This window comes from Myxine glutinosa, chromosome 5 (genome assembly GCF_964187855.1).
Source record: "Myxine glutinosa chromosome 5, kmMyxGlut1.1, whole genome shotgun sequence".
Taxonomy (NCBI): domain Eukaryota; kingdom Metazoa; phylum Chordata; class Myxini; order Myxiniformes; family Myxinidae; genus Myxine; species Myxine glutinosa.
Genome location: NC_136265.1, coordinates 48,982,113 through 49,006,126, shown reverse-complemented (window position 1 = coordinate 49,006,126; position 24,014 = coordinate 48,982,113). Strand labels below are relative to the sequence as shown.

Below are 24,014 nucleotides of genomic sequence, written 5' to 3'. Positions count from 1 at the left end.
TTCGCATGTGGAAAAAGTAAGTACACCCCTACATTTAACACTACTTCAAATACCTAAAATTAGAATCAGGTGCACAAGCTCAGGTGCAAATGATTAGAACATCGTTAGAGAGGATCTTGGAGGAACCTGTCTTATTTAAACCTCAGACATTTAGTTTGGCTTGCTCTTTGTTGTTGAAGTGTGCGACGTCACCATGCCCAGATCAAAAGAGCTCTCTGAGGCCTTCAGAAAGAAGGTTATAGATGCCTACGAGTCTGGGAAGGGATTTAAAAAGATCTCCAAACAATTTGAAATCAATCATTCGACTGTCCGGAAGATCATCTACAAGTGGAGAAGATTCCAAACAACTGCCAACTTGTTCAGGCCAGACCGCCCCAGCAAGTTCAGCCCAAGAGCAGACCGCAAGATCCTGAAAGAAGTCTTGAAGAACCCCAGAAAGTCATCACGGGACCTACAGGTAGCTCTTGCCACTGTTGATGTCAAAGTGCACGAGTCTACCACTGGAAAAAGGCTGCACAAATTTGATCTACATGGGAGGTGTGCCAGGAGGAAACCTTTGCCGTCCAGAAAGAACATCAGGGCAAGACTAAAGTTTGCCAATGAACACCTAGGCAAAGACCAGCACTTCTGGAACAATGTGCTCTGGACAGATGAGTCAATGTAGAGCTATTTGGCCACAGTACCAGAAGACATGTTTGGCAAAAACCAAAGACAGCATTTGACCACAAGAACCTGATACCAACTGTAAAGCATGGTGGTGGAAATATTATGGTTTGGGGCAGCTTTGCTGCATCAGGGCCTGGGCAGCTCACCATCATATAATCCACTATGAATTCTTCATTGTACCGGAGGGTGCTTGAGGATAATGTGAGGCCATCTGTCGGAAAGTTGAAGCTCAACCGAAGGTGGATCTTGCAACATGACAATGACCCTAAACATACCAGTAAATCCACCAAGGAATGGCTGAAAAGAAAGAAATGGAGGGTTCTGGAATGGGCAAGTCAAAGTCCGGATCTAAATCCCATCGGAGATCCAACGGAGATGTTGTGGGGGGATTTGAAACGAGCTGTGCATGTTGGAAACCCCTCAAGCATCGCACAGCTGAAAGAATTCTGCATGGAGGAGTGGGCAAAAATGTATTCCAGTCGATGTCAGAGACTGGTAGACAGTTATAAGAAACGCCTACTTGAGGTTGTTTCTGCCAAAGGGGGCAATACCACCTATTAGAGCCAAGGGTGTACTTACTTTTTCCACATGCGAAATTTGCATTTATGTTTATTTAAATTATACAATGGACTACAAAATGTAAATGTTTCATGATATTTGTTATATTATATCACCTTTATCTGTCAATATTGTTGAAATGAAGATCAAATAGCTGTATGTTGAAATATGTTGAAAAAGTCAAAACTTTACATGGGGTGTCCTTACTTTTTCACGTGACTGTAGATATATATTGTCGTGTGGCTTGCTCAGTTAAGAACGAGCGTCATCATGGATGAATCGAGCTTAACGAGGCGTTTCCCAATTGATGGCGGATCAGACATGAGGCGGAATGAGCATGAACAACAGGGGAGGATGATCGGCTGCGCTGGTCTCTCCACCAAAGTCCAAAGGCAAGAACAGGTCCAGCATGAAGTGACAGTCCAGAGCAAGAGGCCAAGGGAAGAGAGAGGAAAATGCCTGCGAGCGTGAGGTTTTACTCACCGTCTCGTGACGTCAGCCCTCCTCTCCCCCAACCAGCGCGGTGCCCCTCGACTTCTCGAATCTTCTCACCGTGTTGGTGTCCTCTCATTGGTCGAGCGCTTTTCTCCCTTCATGTCATGCCATCCGTCGGTGGCCAATCAGTCTGCCGCTTCCTTCCACCTTCCTTTCACCAATCAGTGGCCAGCTTCTTACCCCATGGGGCGATCTTCCCATCAAAACCCTCTTGACCAATCACGTGCGAAGTGGGCGTGGCCTCAGCCTGCCTTGCACGATGTTCCATCGCCATGGTGGCGTACTGCGCGGCCGCTACCTGTTGGTCTTTCCCGTCAGTCCTTATGGCGGCTGGGGATTAATTAATGTGGTGCACTAATGGGCCTATCTAATGTATGTGGTGTGTTGCCATACAGGACAAAGGAATGATCACCGAGGTTTCACACACAGGGGTCTTATCCTTATTCCCAAGAACTATTTATCAGGCCCCATTCCTCGTAATGGGGACGAAGACACACCTTAATCCGACAAACCGCCAAAACACAGAACTTATTACAGGTGAGATTCTCTAGCTCGACAGACGAAGCATGATACCTATTCAGATCTACCTAAATCTATATATGCCTACCCCAAAATTCAAAACAATATATATACAGTACTTATACCAAGTTGGCAACAAGACTTATACCAAGTGCGACACAAATAGGTGAATGAGCTGGTTTGGCAATAAGACAGATTTGGGTCAGATCTGGATCCAGATCCGTGGGATACAAAATGTAAACTGTTTTGCCTGGCGGCAATATGCTCTCTACCGAGTACTGTTCTAGTTCCTTGGTAGAAAACCACAAGCTGGTGAGGCACATGGAATGTGTTGATGAATCCTCAAAAAAAAAAAAAATCTCTGTCAGTCCCTCTCTTTCCCCAAAAGGCCCACATAGCAAACCCTCGGATCTACTTTTTTAACAATCCTCTTCAAGAGGTAGTCACTCAAACACTTCAGTTTCACTATCGTCCATGACCGTTGTTGGCCAAACCACCTTTCTAAGTTGGCCAACAAGGGCAGTCTGTGCATCCTCCATAATGCAAAGTCCTTCCTTGGCACACCTGAATTACTATCCACCTACAAGGCCTTCATCCGCATCTCGTTGGAGTACTGCTCTCCCTTCTGGGCTGGCAGGCCTGCCTCATCCCTTGCTCAGCCTGATGCTGTAGAAATCAAGGCCTTCAATATCTTCTGTGATGAAGCCGATTCGATGGGCTCTGACTTTCTCATCACAGACAGGTCGGTGGTCTCTCTGTCTTCCACCGAGTACCTTCTGGTCTTGCACCCTCTGCTCTGTGCTTTGTTCCCAACAGCTTCCTGCAGGGCTCACTTGTTCCACCAGCATCCCTCCACGAATTCGTTCCTCTATGTTCCCTCCTGTGGAACCAACTTTCACATTTTCTTCAATCTCATTCTTCCTTCCAGACATCTGTTTCACACCACCATCTCAGATCACCAACCAATCCAAAATCATGATATTTTCTATCTGCGCTAACCAGCTCTTCTCCAATCCCAAGCCAACATCTTTCCAAATTTCCATTATTTCCTTCCTGTTTTCTTCTGCATCCATCTTGTCCACCCATGCATCCTCGCCAACCCACATCCCTCATTTGTCCAAGTCTCCCTCTATTTTGTCAATTAGCCATGTTATTGATGTTTCCCCCCTCACTGTAGCGTTCCTTTTATTCTGTTGCATCCTGATCCGTTCTGTGTTCTCGCTTTTCCATGAGCCTCGGTTTTGTACACAAAAATAAAAACATCCCACAGTTTGTAGTCTGCTGTCGTACTATCGCACTGGGGTAGGATTGCAGCTTTTTGTACTTCCATACATGGATATAACACAAAAAGAGCAATTAACAAGTGGAACTGCACAAGGCTAATTCGTCCAATCTCTGAGGTCTCACAATCTCCGTATCGACTCGAACTGCGTAATGAATTCACATTCTCGAGCTGCGGTGCTGCTTGCGTATTTCGGCCCACGTTGTCTTTCCATTAGATGCATTCAAACCCTTGTTGAGCGGTCCAATTGAAGATCCTCAATTGCGAGCTGCATCAAACCAGAACCTTGTCGGGGACTCCTTTGCATTGTGGATTGCAAGATTTCCAGCACCATTCCTCGAGTTACGACAGGATGTCGAAACAAGGAAGCTGTACTACGAAGAGTGCGTGGACATTTCTCCAAGATGGACTTTTCGGATTTTAATTATATTCGTTCTTTCATGGTTCCACGGAGCTGATTGACCTGCGCCTTTATAAACCTCCTAAGTCAATAGTGTTTTCTCATCTCTCCTCTGATTTTTTTTTTTTCTGACCTCTGGAGCCGTACGCAACAACACGGTACACTCTCTGAACACAGAGGTCCTTCAAAATTGGCTGTGCCCTATTATTGCATGCCCTCATTGAAATTTCATTATATGCGGTTACGCATACTATTTCTCGGTACATACTTCCTCCCCTTCTTTTCAAATGTTGTTCTTTTCTTGATACAATTGCAATCTTCCCATTTTGTGGAATATTAGGTAAGCTTTTCATTAAAATACCAATATGTTCAAAGGGATGGTGCACAGGTAGTGAACTCGCCGAATGATTGTCTAGTCTGGCGACGGGAACTCGTCACCCAGAGGTTTGGCAGATGGGGCAATGCGTCAAAACATGTGCCATCCGTTGGGTGCAGCATTAAGCGCTGGTGACCTGTCTGCCAGCAATAATTACTGGAGGAATTTAAGGATCCCAGAGTGTTCCCTTGTTGATGAAGACTCGGCGTTTTATTGGCGGGATCCTGGGCAAAATTAAAATTCCTGCCCTGACAATCAACAAAAAGGTATTGGTAAACTACACAGTGAAATCCTTCCAAAAAAGTGTTTATCACTGACCAAAAGTCCCATTTGCAGGACTTTCATAGACCTTCGCATATCATCATCGACATTCTCTACATTTCCCTCACCATTCGCGGATTTTGCCTCGCCGTTAGCAGATTTTGCCTCGCCATTCGCAGACCGAAGGCCGATGGAGGTTATGTTTTCACCCCTGTCTGTTTGTCTGTCTGTGAACATGATATCTCAAAAAGTTATGGACGGATTGGGATTAAAGTTCGCAGACATGTTGGGTGTGTGACAAGAACGAATCGATTCAATTTCGGTGAAGATCAGAATCCTGATCCGGATTTGAGATTTTTCTTTTAGGTGATTCGTCACCATTCAGTGATAGGACCAAAAACGATAAATACCATGATATTTCCAAAAGTTGTGGATGACTTGTGACAAAACTTGGTGAATGAGTTGGGTAAGTGACAAGAACAAGCTGATTATATTTTGGTTAACATCCACATTCAAATATGACCTTTCAGTGGGATCCAAAACGTAAACTGTTCAACCTGGCGGAGGTATGCGCTCTACCAAGTGCCGTTATAGTTTCTCTTGGACCTGCCCTTACTTAGGCATACCACCACGGACAGACAGATGGAATACGTAGATGGCCATTTCTGGTCTACCCCAGTAGCCCTATGTAGCACAGCCAATAGAGATGCCTGAAGTAACCTTTGACCTCTCAGTAAATCTTGGCACAATGTGCTAGCGAATCAAAGGTTTAATATGTCAGTTGGGCATGGCATAACAAATTATTTCACAGTAAACAATATCGGTAAAACGATCTGCTCGTGATGTTGCTGTCAAGCTTCACAAACCATCACATTTTTGTGAAACGGCTCATCTGTGCACACAATCGCGCACAAAATAGCTTTAAAACATGAAATACGGCATCGTAAACCCATTGGATTAGAAAGGACTGTTACTGTGCAAACCTCCAAACTTGTATTGCCATTTTTAATGTAATAATTAAATATAAACTTCATTACATATGTTCATTGTTAAAACCAAAACAAAACTGAATAAAATTAAAATTGTATATATATATATAATATATATATATATATATATATATATATATATATATATATATATATATATATATATATATATATATATATATATAATTATATAATAATAATAATAATAATAATGCATTTATTTTATATAGCGCTTTTCAGGAAGCCCAAAGACACTTGTATATATATGTATATATATATATATATATATATATATATATATATATATATATAAAATATATATATATATATATCCAAATATAAGTGCAGTTCTCCAGCTTTCAATGAGTGCAAGTAATGACGTCACTGCCATGTACATACGCTCTGCCTTTCAAGCTCTCAAGAGAACCCTCTGACAGAGCAGAATTTTGATCTTAGTTCAGATACTGTCATAAGTGTATGTAAAACTCACAGTTACCGACCTGGTTTCGCCCTTTTTGGGGCTCATCAGGGCAACGCAGTGAGTACTGCATACACTTATGACTCTGAAAACCTTTCGGTTATATACCAGTCACTTTTCGATTTCATACCATAAGTGGTGAACCGCCATTAAGGTATCCCATCCAGCTATGCTGTACCTTAATGGGAGCGATAAGTGCCATCTGCCACATGGCACATTACCTCTGGTATCCACTCATTATATGGAATCCCCTGGATGCAGCCGGGAGCAAACCAATCCAAATATATGTGCAGTTCTCCAGCTTTCAATGAGCGCAAGTAATGACGTCACTGCCATGTACATACGTCACTGCCTGACAAGCTCTCAAGGGTTCTCTTGAGAGAACGGATTTGAGAGAACGCCTCGCCATTTGCGGATTTTGCCACGCCATTCGCAGATTTTGCCTCGCCATTCGCAGATTTTGCCTCGCCATTCGCAGATTTTGCCTCGCCATTCGCGGTTTGGTCCTCTCTATTCACGTATTTTCACGACTCGGGAACCTATCCCCCATTTTTCCATTGAAACAATGCCCTGCTATTCAGGGTTTGGTCCTCCATATGAGGGAGGCCCTTTAATATGAAAAGGTGAAAAACAACAAAACCCCATGGCTAAAGTACAAAGTCCGACAAGACTGTCCCGTGAGCATGCACATACACCTCAGCCTGAAGTACATGGTCATACAACTGGACAACACCTCAAAAGAAGGCGGCCACATGAAACACAGTGAGGAGCATAAGCACTTCCCTGGAGTGAACTGGTCAAACCTTACAATACATTAACTCGAGATCAGACCCCATTACTGTAGTGGGTACCAGGAAGCAAGCGCCATACCAGCTATTGCTGCATGCATCCTGACAAACAGGAAATGCCCGTCACACATTAACCTACCTGTGGTACACATAACAGTTCTGAGAGCAGCCAGGAACAATTTAAATTGTATTAATACTAGCAGGGTACCTGTCTCCGACGGGATCGTAGATGCCTCACCTCAAATGAGAAATTTGTAGAAACGTGAATTAGCATAAATATTCAGTGAGTAGATATTGCAGTGAGTGGTGCTGGTAACCTTGGAAACCTCATTCCATTCCACCAACTAAGATTTCCAATCCATGCTTGTTGTAACCCCAAAAGACTGCTTGGAAATGAGGGTGAAATTACGGAAGCTCGGCTGGGAAACGGATTTAGGCACTTGTTGAGCCTACCACCTGACTGGAGATCACTGAACTTATTTCTATGCCAACCAACCACATTGAGGCACCCATGCCTCTCCATTTCATTTGTTCACCCCCAACCCACCCCATCTCTCTATACTCCCCATAGCTTTGCTTTTGGCAATGTCCATTCGGTATTTCTCACAGCATTTCATTTTGGCTTTCCAATTGATGATCCATAAGATCAGTAGTTTCAGTTTCATTTTCCAACATCAGTTTGGAATATCAGTTTTGATTCGTCATTGCAACTTGTAATGCGATGTGAATGGTGCACAAAAAGGTCGTCAAAAACAATTTTCGGAGGGATGTCTTTACACTTTCGACTAAAGTGTCTTAGTGTCTTAAGGGTTTTAACAAAGGTCGAAAAAGGTCCGCCCTCTCTGTTCCCCTCTCCCCACTCCCAAGTTCCTACAGGGAACACACTCCCCACCAGCAACCCACTTCAGGTGAAACTCACAAAGTCCAGAATCACTGGTCATCTCCACTCATTCGTTCCTCTTCTTTTCCCACCTGTTCCTCTTCTTCCACATCCTTTTCAATCTCATTCTTTTTTTTTCTTTTTTTTTTTTTTTGTATACAAGATCGAGGCTCGTGAAAGAGCGAACATTAATCACACAGAAAGACAAACCGACACATAAAACATATAACATCGGGAGCGTTAGACAAGATGGGGAGAGAGGGGGAAGGACACAAACACAACATTTGAGAGCAGGGACCGAGAGACATGGAGACATCGAGAGATCTGAGAGAGGGCGAGGGCTTTGGGGGGGGGGGCATGGGAAGGGGGCGGTGGGAGAGGTATAAAACATATGGACACTGCCAGGACTTCCAGGAAAGAAGTTGGAATTTCAAACAAGGTGGATCTGGGGTGAATTAGCGGGGGTAGAAAAGATCAAGGTTTTGGATGGGGGAAGATAAGAGATGGTGGTGAACAGCTGTTTTAAAGACCTGGAGGGAGGAGTGGGATTGAAGGGAGTGAGGGAGTTTGTTCCAGAGGCGGGAGAAAAGAGGAATGAAAGAGTGAAGGTGAGCAGAGAGCCGAGATTTCGGCAGTTTAACCATCAGAGGGTTGCTGGCAGATCTTGTGCGACCTGTAGGAATATTTGGGGGACAGAGCACAGAGAGAGCTGGGGGTGCAAGGCCGGAGAGGAGTCGGTAGAAGACCACCTACCTGCCTGCGGTGAGTGAGTGAAAGGCCCTCAGAGATAGCTTCATCGCGGGAGATTCCAATAATTCTGAAAGCTTTGGTTTCAACAGCGTGAAGCCGAGCTAGGTGTGAGGCAGGAGCACCGGCCCATAGGGGAGAACAGTATTCCATTGAGCTGCGGATGAAAGCCTTGTATGTGGTGAGGAGCTCAGGTGTGCCGAGGAAGGACTTCGCACGACGGAGGATGCCCAGTCGGCGACTGGCTTTGGAGGCCAGCTTGGAAATGTGGTTTTCCCAAGAAAGATCATGGCAGATAGTGAGACCCAAAATCTTGAGCGACAGAACTTCTTGGAGAGGATTGTTGAGAAAGTAGATGGGAGGGTTGTCCAGTCGATCTTTTCGGAGAGACATAGTAAGAGTGTGAGATTTGTCAGGATTGAAAGACATGTTCCACTTGTTTGACCAGTCTGTGATTTTGTCCAGGTCTTCAGAGAGTGAGGAGGCAGCAGACTGCCGATCTGAGGGAAGAGGAATGGAGCGGCAGAGAGTGGAGTCATCAGCAAAGAGATAGAGAGGATTTTCGAGAGAGTCGAGAGAGTCCCTCCAAGTCTTCAAGATGGCTATTCGCCACCATCCCCATCCAAAATCATGATAATTTCTACCCTCATGAAAACGTCCAGTTTTTTTTCACTGAAGCTCTTGAGTGCGACGTGAATGGTCGGCGTATCGTGCGTGCTGACCGGCTTGATTAAAACTGACTAAGAGATTGCTTCTGTATCCATCTTATCCACCCCTGGATTTTCCTCTACCCCTCATCCCTTGTCGTCCATCTCCATTTGTTTTTGCCCTCGGCCCTGCTGTTGGCAGAATGTTGCTCTCTGTTCAGAATGTTCCCCTGTTCCCCTCTCTTTCTGCTGTTCCTTTTGTTCTGTTGAGTCCTGATCCATTCTGTGTTCTATCTCTTCCATGAGCCTGGACTCTGTACACAAAAAAGAAGAGGACCACCAGTGCGCAACACTGTGCTCAATAAAGAGCTGTGCAGAGCAAAATGGCATCATTTAATAATGACCCTCCTAATTTTGCCAAATGTTACCGAATTGGCTGGTTATTTGCAAATGGAGTTAAGTATTTTAATGACTTTCATTGGATAAGTAACATGATTTATTTTATTTTCCATTACATTTTAAATTTTCCACCAGCAAACGTCACAAGCCAATAAGCCAAGTAAATGTGACTGGCCTATAATCCCTCCCCCCCACCCCAACCCCTCCATTTTGTATGAGTATGTTCGCTGGAACATTTGATAGGAAAAACACAGTTTTGCATTGCATGGCCAGAGCCACCGTTTTTATTCATGTGACATTTACTTGCATTCTGATTGGATGTTTACCAGGACAGTCCCAGGATATTTGGCATGGAAACAACCCTTATATAGACAATAGACATGGTGTGACCAATTGGTGACATTTTAAATCAAGCACACAGCATTGATTGGGTATCCTGTGTCAACTACCGGTGTCGGAACTCACAAGTAAGCTTTTGAAATTGGCAAAACCCTGATAGAACGACTGATGATCATGGCCGGTTACAAGGCTTGCACGTGAGTGTAGAGCACTAAATTAGGCATGACTATGCAAGAGCGTAAGCGCAACTACAATCGACTTGCATTCCTCCTTACCTTGTTTCCAATGGCCTTCTTTGGGGGGAAATTAAAGGCCTGAACGTTCTTGTTCCTTTTGAGCAGCTGCTGGTGCAGGATGCGAAACTCTGTGTAACGCCGGTACACGTTCCATTCCTCGTCTTTCACTCTCACGTACACCTGTTACGGCAATGGCAACCAACTAGAAACATAACTCGATCATTAATATCAATGCCCACCCTCACCCCTCCGCAACCAACTGATATCTATTCTTGGTAATATAAAAATTGACATTACTGTCTGGGATCAGTCATCTTCTACTATAAATGGAAGAGTTGTGTGTGTGTGTGTGTGTGTGTGTGTGTGTGAGACATGTTTTTTGTAGAGTTCTACTGGAGCTTTCTGATGTGGAATGTGACAAACCAAAATAATGGTCATGATCTCCTGAGTTGATTAGGCTAATTAACTACAAATAATCCAGAAGACTTCCCATGTTTCAAACGCACACCAAAGTTGAGGTGTATAGAGCAGCTTAGTACGTCCTTCCACGGCACGGCACTCTAATTACAAAATCAATAACAGAAATAATGATAACATTGTATTAAAGCATATATTAATTAATACTACTAATATTAACAACTATAATAATAGTCGGATCAGTTGCAAATAATAATAACGAACGTATAATCCCCGCCATTGTCCAAGCACATCTGGACTTGGTGAAAGGCAAGCTAATGCTCAAGCAGCACAGCAGGCAGATCGGCTACAAGTCCGTGAAGACCAATGGAAATTTCCAACGATCCAACGAAATCCAAATGGACCAACGGGCCCGCTCGTTGATAAAAAAAAAAAAGAATGACTGTACTATGGGCACAACCTACAACAAAATCCGGTAACACGCTGATTGGGAAACACACATTTAATGTGCTATTAAAAGATTAACTCGACACCTTGCATCCATGTAACCCTCCGCCACGGTTATATCAGAACAAGCTGATTAATCACACCATCACGGATTGTTTAGCCCCAATATGGCTCTGCTCAAAAATTACGTAACACTATTTTTTTTAGGAAGCAGCGTACTGTACGTGTTGACAGGCTTGATTAAAACTGACTAATAATTTTTATTCAACATACGATTAGATTTTTTGAGGCCCCTCATCGTAACACTTAATTGACCCAAACAAAGCCAATGGAAATTTGACGCAAAAAACCCAGGTAGTGTATGAATTAGCAATCAGCAGAGGCCTAAAGGCCTTATGTCTTAGGCCCTCCAGACAACCAAGAAGGCGGCTACATTATTTTAGCCGAGTGTCATGGTGGGTGGAGTCAAGCGACAAATGTGGGTGGGGTCCGGCAGCTGTCCGACCAATGTGTGCACATTTCAATAGAACCCCAAAAGGAACAACAACAGTAACGCAGGAGCGCTTGCAGACCTGTCACACGTCACAGGTAAAAAATGTTCACAGTACTGTGCTCAAAATCAATAATTATTTGTTCACTTAAATTAAGCACAGCCATCTTAAAATAGACCGTATCATGAGAAAGAGCCACTCCTTCATTATTTTTTTGGCTCATAAAGTTCAGTACCCCTTGCAATGGTGGAGACACATCAAAAATATCTGCTATATCCAACAAGGTGAATTTTCCCAATGATACGCGAGATGGACAGGTGCAAAACAGACCATATTCCTTGCTCTCAAACATGACGCCATATTTCATGAAAACTCATCCAAGCTATACAGCTGCAACAGTTACAGATGTAATTTACTTGTGGTTTAATAACTACAGAAAACGCATTGTACCTTGTGTACCCTTGTACACCTCGACTGATAAAATGCAGGCAGCAAGATGAGAAGTTTGTGCCCAAGAAAAAGCTGAAACGCTGGCAATAGATTGCATCGATAAATTGCAAACATGGATGACAATCTTTCTACCATTCACATAAACTGCTTGCTCTTCTTTAACGGCTCCAATTATTCCCAACATCTCGCGGAGTCGATCTGGGAACGTTTGCGGCGCATTAATTTCAGAAAGCGGCTGGCCAGGCCCAACTTTCGGCCGAAGGTTATTTGGGCAGGAATTTGGAACTTTGGTTCATTGTGCCGGCGATAACGCGCGCCTACTCTTCTTGAAGGACACCGTGGGATCGTTAACGCTCATGGGGAGAAAACGCAATGCCGGCAGAAGGGACGTCCAGTTTCTGAAGGACGGCACACACATTGATTCCACCCCTACCCAGATGTCTCAAAAGCGAGAGTGCGTACCTACAAGCAAGCCACGCCCACAAATTTACTACAAATTTACTTTGTAGTATTTTTTACGACAAAAATACCATTTACTACAAAGCAGAAAAATGTTTCGGTCCAACAACAAAATCAACACATTAACTAGAAAGCATCTGAAAATGCAAAGGCTATCCTCGTTCGTTTGCATTCAGAGATCTTCTTCTTCTTCCAAATGATCAAAATAACGAAAACAGTTTCTAGAAAATACAAAATGAAAATTTATTATTTTATGCAGCCTTGACCTTTGATCTTTAGATCTAAAAAAATAATCAGCTTCTCGACAGCTTTTGATTGGTGAACCAATTCTGTGACCCAATGTGCAAATCATTAAAATTTCAGGTCAATCAGATAAAAATTGATGATTTTACGTGACACTGACCTTTGACCTTTTGCCAAAATTATTAATTTTCCTTGTCCATATTATTACAAGAAAGCTTTGGTGAAAATTTGATGACAAAACTCAAATGGTAAAAAAGTTACGGCCTGGATGGACACAGACACACACACACACATATATATATATACATATACACACATATTTATGGACGTATATACACACATACATACATACATACATACACACACACACACACACACACACACACACACACACACACACACACACACACACACACACACATGTACACACACATATACGCACACACGCACACACACACACACACACACACACACACATATATATGCACATATATACACATATACACACATATACACACACACACATATATGTGCACATATATACACATATACACACACAAACATATATGCACACACACACACACACACACACACACACACACACACACACACACACACACACACACACACACACACACACACACACACACACACACACATATATGCACATATAAACACATATACACATACACACATATATATGCACACACACACACACACCTTGTTTTTTAAAATATATTTCTGTTCACAAAAATATTCACACGCACACACACAGACCAAAGTGATTGCAAAGCTGCAGCGGACGGGCTAACTCGACACAATGACACATTTGAGGTGATAAGGAGGGGGCGTGGCTGTGCCGCTGATGCAGTGCCCCCTTTACCAGCTAACCGGTACTCATTTTGCCAACCTCAGAAGGATGACAGTCGACCCACGTGGTGGTATTTAAACGGAACGACAGGGACTTCAACTCAAGACCATAGGATCTCAAGCCAGCCACCTCAGCCGTTAAACCAACACCAGGCTTATTCATTGCTAACATTCCAAGATATTGTAATTCTTCAACAGTAAAAATGATCCAAGATGTCTGAAGGATATTTGTGCAAGACTGTAGGAGAGCTGGCCTAGCTAGTCTGCATGTGTGCATGAACCTTTGACAAACGGCTTTTCAAAGTTCCGAAGTGAGAGTTCTTCGAATAGTAATTACCTCCGCCACAAAAGGAAGATGGAGGTTATGTTTTCACCCCTGTCTGTCTGTGTGTCTGTCCGTTTGTGAACATGATATCTCAAAAAGTTGTGGACGGATTCGGACGAAATTTGGCAGAAATGTAGCGTATGTCACAAGGATGAAATGATTAGATTTTGGTGAAGTTCCGGATCCGGATCCGGCTACTAGAATTTTCTAAGTGATTATTCACCATTGGGAGATTAGGGCAAAAACGATACATAGCGGGATATCTCAAAAAGTTGTGGACGGATGTGGACGAAACTTGTTGGACAGGTTGGGTGTCTGACAAGGAAGAATCGATTCAATTTTGGTGAAGATCTAAATATGGATTCGGATATGAGAATTATTTAATTGTTTAAGTGATTCTTCACCATTGGGAGATCGGGCCAAAAACGATACATAGCAGGATATCTGAAAAAGTTGTGAACGGATTTGGACGAAACTTGGTGGACCAGTTGTGTGTCTGACAAGGAACAATCGATTCGATTTTGGTGAAGATCTGAATATGGATTCGGATATGAGAATTATTTAATTGTTTAAGTGATTCTTCACCATTGGGAGATCGGGCCAAAAACGATACATAGCAGGATATCTGAAAAAGTTGTGAACGGATTTGGACGAAACTTGGTGGACCGGTTGGATATCTGACAAGGACGATTTGATTCGATTTTGGTGAAGATCTGAATATGGATTCGGATATGAGAATTATTTAATTCTTAAGTGATTCTTCACTATTGGGAGATCGGGAGAAAAACGATACATAGCAGGATATCTGAAAAAGTTGTGGACGGATGATTTTGATTAAATGTGATTCTGTATTGTGAATTTCTGGTCTACTCTGGGATACAACACGAAAAACTGTTCATCTGGTGAAGGTATGCTCTCTGCTGAGTGCCGTTCTAGTTACAAATTTGTTTGTAAATTTTAACATACATAAATGATTTTCTGCTCAAATCATACTGAAGGGTGATAATGAAGCCAACGCTTTCGCATTCATTATGCTGATAAATATATTTTTTAATGGTGAGAGAACATTGAATTTCCGAGGTCGCACCAAACAATGGTGTTAGCGAATGCATATTGGATTGTGATTAAAGTCTGAATTCAGCCTTTAATTCCTTCCTTTTCTCCTCTCCTTCCTCTCATGCTGGATGATATTCAAGAATGAATAGCTAATGGGCTGAGGGTCATCTCTTGATAGAGTAGAGGGCTTTTTGGGGTTTCAGAGCAATTGGTTGGTAAGTAAGGAATTAGTAGGGAACCGGGATGGGAGGCCAGAGAGCCCATGATCCAAAATCGAAAACGTGAAGCCAGAGAGATTGTGTGGGCTACTGTCTTGCTTCCCCTTCCATCCCCTCCCTTACCTCAAACAGCTACACAGCTGACTCCGCACGTGAAAAAGCCGAATGCCTCAACTCTGTGTTTGCCTCAAAATCTTGTGTCCCAAACCAATCTCTCTCTGCACCCACCTTACCCATTCGCACGCAGCTGCTCCTTGACTCTGTGTCCTTCTCTCCTGACAAGGTGGAGAAGTTTCTGTCAATCCTCGACTCTGATTCTGCAACTGGACCCGACGGCATCAGCCCACGGGTCCTAAAATCCTGCTCTGTGGTTTTTCACACCCTCTCTCTATTCTCTTTACCCTCTCTTTTGCTCAAGGTCATCTGCCAGCATCCTGGAAATCAGCAAACATTACTGCTTTACACAAAAAAGGTGCAAAAACAGATCCTAGCAACTACAGACCAATCAGCCTTCTCCCAATTATCAGCAAAGTCATGGAATCCATCATTGCTTCGGATATGAAATCTTTCCTCTTCTCCAATGGCTTGCTCTCTGATCATCAATTTGGATCCAGACCAGGTCACTCTACTCTGGCATTCTACTTCTGCTGTCTCAACAATGGATGGAGGTCCTCAATGCCAAACAGGAAATTAGAGCTGTCTCCCTTGATATATCTCGTGCCTTCGATATGGTCTGGCACCCCGCTCTGCTCACCAAACTCTCCTCCTTTGGTATCCATGGAAATATCCACGCATGTCTTGCGGACTTCCTATCTGGTCGTAATCGACGTGTGGCCCTGAATGGGTTTCTCTCATCTCCTCTTCCTGTCCAGGCTGGAGTTCCGCAAGGCAGTGTTCTGGGCCCTGTGTTTTTTCGAATCTTCATAAATGATCTCTACGACTCTCTGGAAAAATCCTCTTTATCTTTTTGCCGATGACTTTCTTCAATCCCTCTCCTCCCTCCAGGTATTCAAATCAGCTGTTTGCCATCATCTCTTATCTTCCCCTATCCAAACCTTGATCCTTTCTGCCCCCGTTAATCCACCCCAAACCCACCTCCTTCAAATTCCCTGTTTTCTTTCCTGAAAGCCCCTGCAATGTCCACCTTGTTTATCCCATGTACTCTGTCCCTGGGAGGCCTAGCCCTTCCACAGATCTCCTGATGTCCCTGTTCTCTACTGGTGTTGTGATTCCCTCTCTCTCCCTCTTTTGTCTCCCACTCCCTTTATTATATGTTCTATGTGTTCGCTCTCATACGAGCCCAGATTAAGTGTTGAAAAAAAGAAAAATCACGTGTCAAATTTCATAACAATCAGCCGGGTGATAATGGAGGCGAAGCAGTGGGCTGACTGGCATCTCTTGAGGTTGTAGTTCAGATCTCTGCTGATCTTGGGAGACCAGACCCCCTGATCCGAAAATGAAAGATCTAAGACCCAGTCATCCTTCGGACCATCGAGTTGAAGTGATTTATCGGGTTTCAGAGCAATCGGTTGGTAATAAGGGAAGGGTGGGAGTTCGAAGTTTCAGGGGGTAACCCCCCCCCCCCTCCCCTCCCAACAATGGAAGCCCCCATGATCCAAAATCAAAGTTTGGCTTCCAACCTGGTTATTTCACCTTGGATTTGCTACTCCGTTGTAGAAATTTCAAAAAATAAAAATTCCACTTTGACATTATCTTACGATATAATTCACCAAATGTCTGTCAGTCTGTCTGTCCGTCCATCCATCCGTTCCCAGGTACCGCAAAAACGGCTGAACCGATCGCAACGAAATTTTGGGTGGGTAGTCCTGGGACGCCCTGGAGTAAAATAGGCCATATTGTTTTTCCAAATTTTTCCCAATTTTCCAGTTTTTCCAAACACGATGGAATAATATTTACCGATATGAACAGTGATGTGGCTTTTATTGAAATTCCACAAATACTGTTTAGATTTTGACGATTTGTGTGTGATATGATTTAACGGATGTTTATATAAATCGCTTAAAATAAAATAAAAAAGCCTTCAATTTCTGATATTTTGCCTTTTCATTTGGGCCTCCCAATTGAAGCCCCGCCCATCGGGCGGGTACCGTTGCTAGTCCAAGTAATGTGACCCTAGTTCCAGTTGGGGTTGCAAATGTCCCTATCCATGATTGATTGTCAAGCAGATTAATCTAAAATGGCTTTATAACTTGGTGCATAGCTCATTTGCATATTATTATACACTCCAGTGATGCATGTAAGACAATTACAGGTATTTGCGACGGTTGTCTGTGTATGTAGAGGCGGTCCATCTTACCTTTCGCACGTAAGCACGACAGTTGTCACCTTCCCTGCACTATTATCGATGAGGCAACTGTTACCTGCCAAGGCGGTTGTGCTGGACACACTACAGGGCACGTGGTGGCCTGTAGCGACTTTGACAGAAACTAGCCACACTTGCTATAAACCTCCAGACCTCCAGATGGAGGTCACTCCGGTTTGCCACTCCAGAAGTGGGCAAATCCAGAAGTGGGAAAATCCAGAAGTGCCACTCTGGTTTGCTGGCTTCTATTTAATTATTTAATTAACATGAATAGTCTTTACGCTTTGAACTCAGGAGCAAACCCAATGTCAGTCGAGGCATTTTACCAAAACACAATTAACTATGTTAAACCCCCCTAGACAACATGCTCTGAGGTGCTCATGAGCTTTGCCATTTATAGGTGGGCCTACTCACATTTATGTAACCCCACAGAATAGATCCTGCTTTCCAAATTAAAATAATAAATACATTTCTGTGGTGTACTCGTTAATTTGCCAGATTTCCCTTGGTGGAGCTGCTCAAATTGATATCCCTACATTCTGCACACCTTCATTTCATATAATGGGCCTTCATTGTGCTTTTTTTTCTCCAAATGATGGCATGGTCGTCGTCTTCTTCTACTTCTTCTTCTTCTTCTTCTTGTAATGGCCATTATTTCCCCAACTTATCTTGTGGGGTCGGCTGGGGGAAGCTTGGCTGGCCAGGTCTGATGTTCGACTAGTTACCCTGTGCTCGCGAAGCGAAAATCGGGGTTAAGCATTCAGTTATGTACGTGTGCCGTTTGCCGTACGTGTCTGCATTTTTAAAATTCATTTTCTCGGCAACCGTTGGTCCGATTGACACAAAATTTTACCATAGAAGCGCCTCCGCCTGTAGAATTTTTTTATTCAGAATTATGAAGTCATAGGTCACGTGGTACGGCCGCCATCTTGGAAAAACGTTACACCTCTACATCTCCCAAACCGCTCAATGGAAAAAATTTAAACATGGCTCATTGTCAGGTACTCCCCATGGGGAATAAGATATGTTGATGGTAATGTCATCGGTGCCTTAATTATGACGTCATATTTCGACAAGTACAACGCTTGATCTGATCAGTATGAATAAAAAAAAAATTTTTCTCTGCAACTGTTAGACCGATGGACACGAAATTTTCAGAATATGTGCGGCTCCTGTCGAATTTTTAAAATGATAATTATAACATCATAGGTCACGTGGTACAGACGCCATCTTGGGAAAAATCGAAAAAAGTTGCACCTCTATATCTTTGAAACCGCACCAGGGTAAAAATTGAAACATGGCTCATTGTAAAGAACTCCATATGGGGAATAGGTGTTGTTAATGATGACGTCTTTGGTGCCATAATTATGACGTCATAATTCGAGAGGGACAACGCTTAGTCTGATCAGTTTGAAATGTATTGAGCATGATCTATGCAACAATTATATTAGAGAAAATAAATATATGATGTCATTGCTCACGTGGTCTGGCAGCCATATTGGATCAACGAAAAAAATGTTCAAAAACAGAAGAGTTGGCTCGCAACAAGTTGACTGCGCAGGGTAGGTATTCTATGAATACCATCTAGTTAAGGTAAGAAGTGGAATTTGGCCATGGTACTGGCGAAGGACACCATGGGATATTTAACGTCCACCAACGAATGCCGAGTGATGTCACACACATTGATGATCCACCTTGCCTTTGAAACACCGGGATGATAGTTTATAGCTGGGTCAAAATTCAAACCCAGGCTAGACAGCTTAGAGACGAGTGTGCGTACCTCTAGGCCATCCTGCCTGCTTCAGATGATGACATGGTATTTATCCTAAAGACATAGTGAGTCTTAAACATCTCTCGTGAAACTATGGGATATTCTCTCCTTGCTTAGTGAGTTACACGTCATGTGAGTAAACACCAAGCTTTGCCATTTGATCGTTGGTACCTACCTTGGTATTCCAGACAAGGTAGGCCAGTGTGCTGACATTGCCTTCCATTTCAATTTTTCCCAGTATAACACGTTATTGTAAAATGTATGGAAATCGACTAATGAGATGTTTTCCTACTTTGTCATTTATAGTACAAGCAAATATCTAAAAAAAAATTAATATGACATTTCAGCATACTAGAAACTGCACATGGCAGAAAGCAAACTGAATACCATTCCAGATAAGGTAAGTATTTCAAAGCCAGACACAACACTATACCACACAAGGTAGGTATATCAAAGCCATACACTGAACAGTATACCAGACAAGGTAGGCATATCAAAGCCAGACACTGAACAGTATACCAGACAAGGTAGGTATATCAAAGCCAGACACTGCAAACTACACCAGACAAGGTAGGTACGTCAAAGCTGGACACTGAACACTATACCAGACAAGGTAGGTATATCAAAGCCAGACACTGAACACTATACGAGACAAGGTAGGTATATCAAAGCCAGACACTGCAAACTACACCAGACAAGGTAGGTACGTCAAAGCTGGACACTGAACACTATACCAGACAAGGTAGGTATATCAAAGCCAGACACTGAACACTATACGAGACAAGGTAGGTATATCAAAGCCAGACACTGAACACTATACTAGACAAGGCAGCTGTATATCAAAGCCAGACACTGAACACTATACGAGACAAGGTAGGTATATCAAAGCCAGACACTGAACACGATACTAGACAAGGCAGGTATATCAAAGCCAGACAATGAACACTATACCAGACAAGATAGGTATATCAAAGCCAGACACTGAACACGATACGAGACAAGGTAGGTCTATCAAAGCCAGACACTGAACACTATACCAGACAAGGTAGGTATGTCAAAGTCAGACACTGACCACTATACCAGCAAAGGTAGGTATATCAAAGCCAGACACTGAACACTATACTAGACAAGGTAGGTATATCAAAGCCAGACACTGAACACTATACCAGACAAGGTAGGTATATCAAAGCCAGACACTGAACACTATACCAGACAAGGTAGGTATGTCAAAGTCAGACACTGAACACTATACCCGACAAGGTAGGTATGTCGAAGCCAGACACTGACCGGTGACCACTATACCAGCAAAGGTAGGTATATCAAAGCCAGACACTGAACACTATACCAGACAAGGTAGGTATATCAAAGCCAGACACTGAACACTATACCAGACAAGGTAGGTATATCAAAGCCAGACACTGAACACTATACCAGACAAGGTAGGTATGTCAAAGCCAGACACTGAACACTATACCCGACAAGGTAGGTATGTCGAAGCCAGACACTGACCGGTGACCACTATACCAGCAAAGGTAGGTATATCAAAGCCAGACACTGAACACTATACCAGACAAGGTAGGTATATAAAAGCCAGACACAGAACACTATACTAGACAAGATAGGTATATCAAAGCCAGACACTGAACACTATACTAGACAAGGTAGGTATATCAAAGCCAGACACTGAACACGATACCAGACAAGGTAGGTATATCAAAGCCAGACACTGAACACTATACCAGACAAGGTAGGTATATCAAAGCCAGACACTGACCACTATACCAGACAAGGTAGGTATATCAAAGCCAGACACTGAACACTATACCAGACAAGGTAGGTATATCAAAGCCAGACACTGAAAACTATACCAGACAAGGTAGGTATATCAAAGCCAGACACTGACCACTATACCAGACAAGGTAGGTATATCAAAGCCAGACACTGAACACTATACCAGACAAGGTAGGTATATCAAAGCCAGACACTGACCACTATACCAGACAAGGTAGGTATATCAAAGCCAGACACTGAACACTATACCAGACAAGGTAGGTATATCAAAGCCAGACACTGAACACTATACCAGACAAGGTAGGTATATCAAAGCCAGACACTGAACACTATACGAGACAAGGTAGGTATATCAAAGCCAGACACTGAACACTATACGAGACAAGGTATGTATATCAAAGCCAGACACTGAACACTATACCAGACAAGGTAGGTACATCAACACTGAACACTATACCAGACAAAGTAGGCATATCAAAGCCAGACACTGAACACTATACCACACAAGGTATGTATGTATATATTATGGTATATATTATGGTGTATATTATGGTATATATATATATATATATGAACAGGATTAAATAATTGAGTTGTTGAGAAGTTGAGTTGTAAGTTGAGAAGATAGTGATGGGTGATTATTGAAAGGACAAGTGACAGGTAGAGATAGTAAACTGGGAAGTTTAAGAGCCATGCCTATCTCTCCTTTGCTAAATAAGAATTTGTTCAAAAATTAAGAAACAAAACGTTTTGCAATTCATCACCGAGTATCCTCTTTTGAGACTTTATTGTTTCAATTCTCCTTGGAATTTTTTTTTGTCAAGATCATTGAAGTGCACTCCTCATTCGACCAGGCCATGGATGAATCAAATTGCTCCAAACCTAGATTAGTGTTTCATGCACCATAATGAGTCTTGACCCAAGTGTAAAAAGAAACGACAGCGGTTGTTCCCCGGCTTCGGTTGTCACAGTTTTGATTTGAAATAATGAACAGAAATAACTTACAATTTCAAGGGGAATTTAGAATAATTAGTGAAGAGAAATTTGAAACTACACGAAGATTTCTGTACAAAATTTAACACTTATCATCATTATATTAGATTCGTCGGTATATTTTCAGAAAAAAGATGATAGATAATGAAGTGTTATTAAAATGAAGGGATCCCAGTGACACCTCCACAGTTAAAGTTTATCAAGACTGCAATACTTTCACATGCAGATTATGAGCACACTTTAAAATGCATTCAAATTACAAAAAATCAGTTCATTATACCAATCAAATAAATAAATAAAAAACTAGAAAGCATTTGAGAATGCAATGCCCGTCTGCATCTGCTTTGTATCCAGACTTCTTTCTCTTACGTATGCTAAACATGATGAAAATAGCTAAAAATATACAAACAAATTTGACTATTTTAGGTGAGCTTGACCTTTTGACCTCAAACGCAATAGGTTCAGTGACCCAATATGCAAACCCTGCTCAAATTTCAAGTCAATCAGATGAAAATTGCTTGGTGAACCAATTCAGTGACCCAATATGCAAATTATTAAAATTTCAGGTCAATTGGATGGAAATTGATGATTTTTTGTGACGCTGACCTTTAACCTTTTGCCAAAATTATGAATTATCTTCTCCATAATCTCATAATAAAGCGTTGTTGAAAATTTGATGACAAAACTCAAATGGTAAATTAAAATTTCAAGTCAATTGGATTAAAATCGATGATTATAGGTGCCACCGACCTTTGACCTTTTGACAAAATTATTAATTTGTCTTTTCCATATTCTCATAATAAAGTTTTGTTGAAAATTTGATGACAATAGTGAGCTCAACTGGTAAATTAAAATTTCAAGTCAATTGGATTACAATTGATGATTTTAGTTAGTGCCGACCTTTGAACTATTGACAAAATTATTAATTTTCCTTCTCCATATCTTACTATAATTCACCAAATGTTCGTCCGTCTGTCTGTCTGTCTGTCTGTCTGTCCGTTCGAAGGTACCGTAAAAACCGCTGAACCAATCGCAACGATATTTTGGGTGGGTAATCCTGGGATCTCCAGGAGTAAAATAGGCTATTTAGTTTTCCCAATTTCAGCTTTGGTCTCCAGCATTCTCAGGTTTGGACTCCCGCATAACATTCGCGTTCGCATAACGTTCATTGTTCTCATTGTGACGATGTTGCTTTCCCGGGTGCCGCGCGATCGGTGCAGCCGTTTGTGCGGCACCCGGGAAAGCAACATGTCTCCATCGATCGCTAACAGATCGCTGTCTCCATCGATCTTGCCAAGGCCGTAACAGCTATCGGCTCAAAATCCTTTTAACTGTTGATTTGGTACAGTTGCACGTATCGGGAATTTGGTACACATATAGGGAGTACATATGACATAGCGATTGTGAACACGATTATCGATCACGATTCACGATCACGATCATCATGATCATAGTGTATCGATCACGATTTGAAACACGATGGAATAATATTTACCGATATGAACAGTGATGTGGCTTTTATTGAAATTCCAAAGATACTGTTTAGATTTTGATGATTTGCGTGTGATATGATTCAACGGATGTTTATATAAATCGTTTAAAATAAAAAAAACCTTCAATTTCTGATATTTTGCCTTTTCATTTGGGCTTCCCAATTGAAGCCCCGCCCATAGGGCAGGTACCGTTGCTAGTTTTTCGAATTTCAGCTTTGGTCTCCAGCATTCTCAGGGTTGGACTCCCGCATAACATTCGCGTTCGCATAACGTTCATTGTGACGATGTTTTCATTGTGACGATGTTGTTTTCCCGGGTGCCGCACAAACGGCTGCACCAATCGCTGCACAGCTGCACCGATCGGACTCGGTGACCTCGGACAAAGACCTTTTATAAGGACACGGGTTGAATCCCTGCTTGAGAGAATTCCAACCCCCTCCCCGCCATCACGACCGTCTCTCCAACTCACAATCCCACGAGATATGCGGAAAGGACGACCCAAAACCAATACAAACATCATTAAACATCATTCGTATATAAACATCATTAAAAAGTAAATAATGACCTCGGCCAAAGTTCAAACGACGTTTAATCTCTACATGAGAGA

At 42.5% G+C, this 24,014-nt stretch overlaps 1 protein-coding gene across 1 annotated transcript in view; it reads right to left on the bottom strand.

The window, feature by feature from the left end:
• SNX29 (sorting nexin 29) overlaps positions 1-24,014 on the bottom strand; it is a 476,585-nt gene that overhangs the window by 34,461 nt on the left and 418,110 nt on the right. Inside the window, exon 21 of the mRNA XM_078778010.1 lies at positions 10,100-10,240. Coding sequence (XP_078634136.1) covers positions 10,100-10,240 — 141 coding nt within the window. The remainder of the gene's footprint in view (positions 1-10,099; positions 10,241-24,014) is intronic.